The sequence below is a fragment of the Neltuma alba genome, unplaced genomic scaffold (genome assembly GCF_004799145.2).
Source record: "Neltuma alba isolate B1F8T4 unplaced genomic scaffold, ASM479914v2 tig00012454_pilon, whole genome shotgun sequence".
NCBI lineage: Eukaryota > Viridiplantae > Streptophyta > Magnoliopsida > Fabales > Fabaceae > Neltuma > Neltuma alba.
In genome coordinates this window covers 203,019-210,428 of record NW_021636933.1, presented here as the reverse complement: position 1 = coordinate 210,428, position 7,410 = coordinate 203,019, and the positions used below count along the sequence as shown (strand labels likewise).

The following is a 7,410-nucleotide window of genomic DNA, read 5'->3' as shown; positions in this document are numbered from 1 at the left end:
CAGAGTTGTCTAGAGTAAAAATAGAAGAGCATGAGATGAAATGGAAGGATAAAGAAGACCTTAACAAAACAGTAGAAATGCTATCCTCAGCAAAGGTATGACATACCCACACTAACAAATGTTGTTTCGGAAAATGTGTTGTTAATGACCAAGGAAATAGAAAATTGATTGTATCGTGCTCATGCCAATGACGTCTCTTTTCAAAATTACCTTCTATTTTAGGCAGCTAATATTTTGATTTGTTATTGCAGGATAGTGTTAATATATAGAAGGATAAGTCCATCATCCATGTTATCATTTTTTCCAGGTTCGTTACTTTTATGATTTTTCTGCTTGTCGGCTGTTTTTTTTTTTCCTAGTGGTTATTATGATATCAATAAAAGCCTCATATATGAGGGGACAAGCTTGAAAATAAAAAAACTTTCATCTCTTTTTTTCTCCCTATACGCCAAATTTTTTCTTTTTCTTAAATTATTTGTATGTTTTTGCTACATTTGTCTGTGCTTTACTATCACTAAAAGATATGAGTTGCTTGTTGAAGTTTATTTCAATTTCTTTTCCAATAGTAGTTACTATAATATCAACAACTCTACATATTAAAGGATGAAACAGGGGAGCCATCTTTTTGTGAGTGAGTGTGTGTGTGTGTGTGTGTTTTTTTTTTACTTTTTTATAAAAATTTTCTTTGTTTCTGTACATTCTCTTTGTATAGTATCGGTTGAGTTAGTGAATCACTTTTGCTTATTTTAAAGAGATCAACTGTGATTAAGAAGAAAAGAAACAGCCGGCGTATTTCAAAAAGGATGATTTTGATAATTTGTTTACCCCAACTATTTAACCCATGTTTTCAACTAAATATGATACTCCTCCGGTCCTTAATATAGGACCCAATTGGAGAGTTGGTTTTGGTCCTAAATATAAGACCCATTTATCATATTTATCAATTTTCTCTAAATTACCCTTATGGATACTCCTTCAACTATAACCAAGTAGAAGAGGAAGATGAGGTATTAAGAAAGATGATTATGGTATTTTAGGAAAAACGTGTCACATTTTTTATAATTAACTAACTTACGTAACTTCCTTAATCTAATCAAATTAGTTAAATGTGTCTTATATTAAGGACCGGAGGAGTATATATTTACAAAATAGAATGATAAAAACAGAGGGACTGTTTTTTTTTCCTTCTCAAAATTGTTTTTTAAAACAAGTTTTGAAAAAAAAAATCTGTTTGGTTAATTGCTTCAAAAAATTGCATTTGAACATAAACATAATGAGACTAGAAAGTGAAGTTTCAATGAGAACTCAAGTTTTTAAATGAGAAAAAAGCCATCAAGTGGAGAAAAAAAAGTTTTTCCAATTTTTGCAAACAGAAAAAGAGGAAATGTGAAAACAAAAACTAGAAAATAACTAAAAGTTGTTTTCGTTTTTGAGTTTTTAAAAATATTTTTGTTTTTTGGTTTTTAAAAACACTTAACAACAAATTATAAAACAAGCCTTTTAAAAACAAAAAACGTCTTTCAAAATAAGAAAACAAATAAGGCTTTTTTGACGCATTGAATACAAAATGAATTATAGTTGATAACATGAATATATGTAGAATACACTAAATAGCCTTCTTCGTTTCGTTGCTTGATTAATGCAGGCGGCTAATCCGAAGTGTGGACTACAAAATCATTGACTACAAGATGACGGATATGGACAGATATTTGTGCCGTGATGCTTTTGTTGAATTCTCAATTATTTGATAAATGAGACTTTGTTTTTATCATAAACAATTGGGTGATGCATGACAAAACTCTATCCAAAGCGTGGTTTGCTTCATTAATGTATGAAAGACTCAGAAATTGGTGTGTTGTGATTGTGAAGCTTTCATTCAACATTTGTGTGGTTTGCTTAATTGTGTTATAAAGATTATTAATTAGTTCAATGAGATTGGTCACAATTGACCATGGAGTTCTTGATAATTGTATGAAACAATATTCATTTTTATGATCCGTGAAGGCACAGAAGAACAATAAATGAAATTAGATATAAGATTTATGTTTGTGTAATTGACTAAGACTTAGCTGCAAGCAAGCTAGATAAGAGACAAGTTATTTTTTCACACCAATTTAAAGATTTAAATCATGCCAATCTATCTATTACGGTCCAAATTTCGAAAGATAATGGTAAGCAATGATGAAAATAACTCTATTAGGTTAATATTAAACTGTTAGCTAGAATGAATGAAATATCTAGCATTTAAATTCACCATATTTTACTTTCTTGATATTAGTTAACAAAATTACTCCCTGATGCCCTTTATTTTATCTTTCGCTTTACTTGCTTATGCCATTGGCACCATTCACACTGACAACTAAAAGCCCAAAACATCATTTTTAATGAAAAAAAGTCACTTATATACTCTCTCACATGTATTAAGAACTATCCAAAAAAATAAAAAAGAAAAGCTTATACATAGACCACTATAAAGCAAATCAGTGGTGCATTTTGTACTGTCGCAAGCAACTGGAATGACAATCCTGCTCGAAATCCTGATTCAGCGTGCTCGTAAAAAAAGTTAAACAAAATAAAACCAACCATTTAGCTTACTGAAATCCTGTAGTGCTAACCACAACACTATTCCTTTCCACCTTTCATGATATATAGAATGGTGACTTAGCAAAACTTACTGAATAGACAAACATTTTTGTCGACGGCAAACTAAAGGACTTCAAAATGGTTGGAGGCATTAGTTTGACAGACCAAAATGAGTGGAGCTCATGACCTTCTTTCCTTCCTTTCAGTTGACCTTCTCTCCTCTGCCTCTCGTCGTTTTTGCTGCATGTCCAACATTACAACAGTGGTCATAGTATCAAACACATCCCATTCTAGAATACATAAAGAAGCTCAAAGTCATTCATAATCTCACGCAAAATGCATGTACCCATCACCAGCATTAGCAGCAAAATTGTAGCGTAAGTAGGCACAGAATGCTGCCCCATTCTAATCCCCATCCACCTAAACAGGATTATTATTCACTGAAATATTGTGTAAAAATTTGAAGCAAGTTGCACGTGTTGGTGCATTTGTTTAAATGAATACCTCGTCCCATTTTTATTTTTTGTTTAGTCTACCATCACAATTGGTGTCCTCAGCAGTAGGAGGCATCAAAGGCAAACCACTTGAAGAGAGAAGAGAGAAAATCAGCATAAAATAGAAAATGAGTAGTGAGAATGACTTTTGCCATACCATAGGTAAGCTAGGTTGCTTTATAACCTGCAACGGGTACATTGATCCTTAGAACACTAGTTACAATTCCTGGTTTTGCTCCCCTAGAGAAAAATTCAACTTTCTGGGCTTTCTTCTCCTGCTCTTTCTTGTCACTTCCACGTCTCATATCTGCCTATGCGATAGTTAGGGGTGGTAAAGCAACATCAGTATCAAGTACTTAAAGGGAGCTTGACTGCAAGACCAATCCATCAAGTAGGGACGAAAGTTGGCCTTAATGATCTGATGGTGTTGAGGAAAATATGAACAAATAACAAAATATGGGATGATAAATAAGTTGGTTAAATTCACAATGAAAACTTAAATTAGGCTAGTATTTACCTTCCAAAATCATGACCAACATATTCATAAAAAATATAGAAAGAACCCCAAAGCAGATATAACTAGCCATACACAGCTATGTATATATGTTGGCTGTCCATTTCAGCGTAAATAATATTATCAAAAGGAATTTTGAAGAGAAAAAACACGATCCAATGGAAAAACATAATTTCAGCATCAGGTTAGAAGACAAACAAGTTCTTTAGTACCAGATATCAAGTCCGTTGTTAGTATAGTGAACAATAATAGCCTAAACAGCCCAGATACCAGCGACCAATATATCTAGAGTATGACAAACATGAAATATTAATGTTTGCGAGGACACACAAGAAGTATCATATAATTGACAAAATCAGGTAAAATATGAGCATAAAATAAACAAGCACAGGGAAGTACAAGAAAGTAGATGCAGAGAAGACACAGTTAAGCACCTGTTTGGTCGTAGTAGTCACTTGGGTCATATCTATGAGGGTCCAATACATCCTTATCAAAGCAAGATCCTCTTTGGTCAATATCCTGATACCTCACAGCAAGCAACAGGAAATCAGGGTTCCGATAGTCCTTCCTATTGCGAACTGCTGCATTAAAACTTTTTCCAGCCTTCTTACACTCAAGAGATTTATATATCTTTCTCTGCAATAATAATAAAAATCACAGCACATTGTCATGAAAGAACAACAAATATGCAAAAGCTAGAAATAGTTTTATACTCTTCCGGTCCTTAATATAGGACCCAATTTTTGAGTTAGTTTCGATCCTCAATATAAGACCCATTTCTTATATTTATCAATTTTTCCTAAATTGCCCCTATGTATACTCCCTCAACTATAATCAAGTAGAAAAGAAAGAGGGGGTATTAAGAAAGATGATTATGGTGTTTTAGGAAAAATGTGTCACCTTTCTTATAATTAACTAATTTACCTAACTTCCTTAATCTAATCAAATTAGTTAAATGGGTCTTATATTAAGGACCAGAGGAATACAATTTTCTACTTTATCAAAAATTGAGGGAAATTATTTTTTAATTTAAACTATTACTTAAAACTAATGTTTTAAAAGCCTGACTGGACATTGAACCGGAGAGACTAGCAGATAAAAGGTCAGTTGAATAATCATTCTTGATTAAATACATTTCATGCAGAAGTTAATTTTAACTGTTTTATATGTTTATTACCTTATCAATATAACAGTTCAGATTCATTAGCTCATATTCATAATTATCTTACCAGAACTGTCTATACAAGTTCCATAAAGAACAGACTTTTTGGCCAAATGAGAGAATAGATTACCGGTCAAAATTTTAAATTCTTCTGTTCCAAAAAGAAATCAATGAGATTGTGAAGCTCTTGAGATATTCTTCTTTACCGCCAACAGATTAATCAAGTAATATTCATTCTCTGAGAATAACCTGTAGTGGGATGAGGTGTCCAAAGAAAGGATACACTAAATTTAGTAGAACATACTTTAATCAAAAGGGGAAATACCATTTGTTTTTTGAAGTTCTTCCTCAAACATGAGTTGACCATTACCATCAAGCCCTCCATCCTGATATCAGAACCAAATATAAGTTATTAACTTATAACCTAAAATAAAGAAGGAGAAAATGGTTTCCTAGTAGAAGGTAACCTGCCTGGAAAATATGGCCAAGCCAGGATGGCCAAGGTAACGTCAGGGTCTTAAACATTTTGGGCAATTTTCAAGTTTAAGAGACAAGACTCCATCAATGGAAGAAAATAATGATGAAGGAACGTATAGAAGACAAATATACCAAAATTGCCATGTCCTCAGTCCTACTGAAATGCATTTCTTAAAAAAAAAAAAAATAGAGCGGTGGATTCAAGTAAGAGAGAGTAACTCTGGCTCAGGTGACATTGCTATCTCATCATGACCACAGTCTACAATGGTAATTGTCCCTCTCTTACTCCTCCTAGATTCAACAGACACTACTTGTTGATCCTGCTGTGAAACCAGCATATCAACCAAAGACTGTGGTGGCATTGAAGTCCCAAATTTACTCTTCTCTGGTGTTATCCCGTAATTTTCAGCCAGTAGAGTAGCCTCATTAGCAGAATCAGGGATCCTCATCATCTCAGCATCACTCTCTAGATTTTCCTCTGCAATCCTCGCATCCCCACCATCCTGTTCTTGTCGCTCTCCTCCCTCCATTCCTCCTTCAACATCCTCCATCTCGTCATCTTCCTCATCATTGTACATGGACAGCAAAGCAATACCCTAGTATTGCTTCTTCTTGGATGCCATGATGCTAGGGGCTCCAGTGACTAATCCAAAAGGTTGATCAAATAGAAAAGTATCGTAGATAGATTCCAGTAAAATACTAAGTGTTAATGCATTGAAGGTGGAAAAGAACAAAATCTTCAAGTTTAAATTTTAGTAAAGACAGAAGTTGCTTGGGTTCTCTCATTGCCAGCCCTCCTATTTGCAGCTCACATTCAGCCTAAAATAACGTCAACCATATAGAAAGAAGAATCTTGACACCAGTCAATGCAATAATGATTAATAAGCCTCTCTAGAAAATCTGATTTCCTATTTTGAAGAATTTGTTGAAGAAATTGAGTATTGTGCTGCAAAATGGAGAAGGGAGTTAGCTTTAATTTGCAAGTAAATTGATAAAGGAAAAGAAAAGGTAGAAAGAATATTCAAACAAAAGTTGAACTTTCAAATATGGGAATCTATATAGCATGACTGGCAACCTTAACTTGGTAGGCTCAAGACAATATAGACTCTAAACTAGAACCAACTGATATTCAAACAACTTACCCGGCTCTTCGCTCAATTGCATTGATTTTAAAGGTAATATCACAAACCTTGAGCCTTTAGATGTATGGCTGCGACCATGTTTAAGATGTGGATGAGAATTTCAAATACTACTGGTAAAGTTCCTTATTTAAGCTTGATAATATACATATGCTTAACTTTTATAGACTATAAGATCTCAACAAGCAAGAAAATCAACGTTCAAAGTGTTGCCAACACAATAACTTCCAAAATTACGGTTTAAAATTCAAATTCTTCCTACAATTATTGTTCCAATAAATGCAAAGAGAAAAATAAAAGGGAAAATTAGGGAGAAGGACCTAAAAAAATTAGTATTTATTAAGAGGGATCTTAAAATTTGTAATTAATTTGAAAGACCAAAAATTAAAATAAAATTTTACAATTACCAAATTATCCCTTATCAAATCCCTACATTATCTCCAACACCCTCCTATCTCAATTTGACGGTTAATTATCAATTGAACTTGATTTCTCTCTCTCTGTCTCTGTCTCTGTGTATCTCTTTTTGATGCACCCAAAGTTTTTACCAATAGCAATTATCTTCTTGTAAATCCAGAACAAAGAAGACAAATTAAAAGGAATCAAGTAGCAGACTATTTATTAGATGGTATGTATATTCTGAACATTATTTTCCCTCCTTTAGTTTATTTGTACTGAATGTTTTCTAATTTTCTCATGGCCTCTATATAAAGACTTTTTGGATGAATATAAAAGTATATATTTGTACCTTCATTCAATCCCAACTATACATACATATGAACATAATCACACTACCTATACAAAGCTTCTTAGATGAATATAAATATATTTCTTTGTGTTAATCAAAATATGAAAATCAAGTAAATAATACCTCTTCGTAACCTAAGTTTCACTAATAATTTTTCCAACCACATCGGAATGAGGGGCAAAATCATAGTTGGGCAAGCTGGAAATTTTTCCAGCCATATTGGAATGAAAGGCTAGTAGATCCAGATATGAATGACTGAAAAATAGGACTCTATTTTTTGTTAATTGCTGTAT

At 33.1% G+C, this 7,410-nt stretch overlaps 1 protein-coding gene and 1 long non-coding RNA gene across 2 annotated transcripts; one reads left to right on the top strand and one right to left on the bottom strand.

Annotated features, from left to right (window-relative positions):
• Positions 1-1,997, top strand: LOC114727257 (uncharacterized). Its single transcript, XR_003738568.1, has 3 exons — positions 1-95; positions 252-307; positions 1,646-1,997. It is a non-coding gene; the product is annotated as an uncharacterized LOC114727257 (long non-coding RNA).
• Positions 1,998-4,017: 2,020 nt separating this feature from the next.
• LOC114727229 (uncharacterized) lies at positions 4,018-5,808 on the bottom strand. The gene is made up of 3 exons (XM_028913930.1): positions 5,450-5,808; positions 5,079-5,139; positions 4,018-4,227 (listed from the first exon to the last, which is right to left on the bottom strand). The coding sequence occupies exons 1-3, from the start codon at positions 5,806-5,808 to the stop codon at positions 4,018-4,020; spliced, it is 630 nt and encodes a 209-aa protein (XP_028769763.1).
• Positions 5,809-7,410: the final 1,602 nt, after the last annotated feature.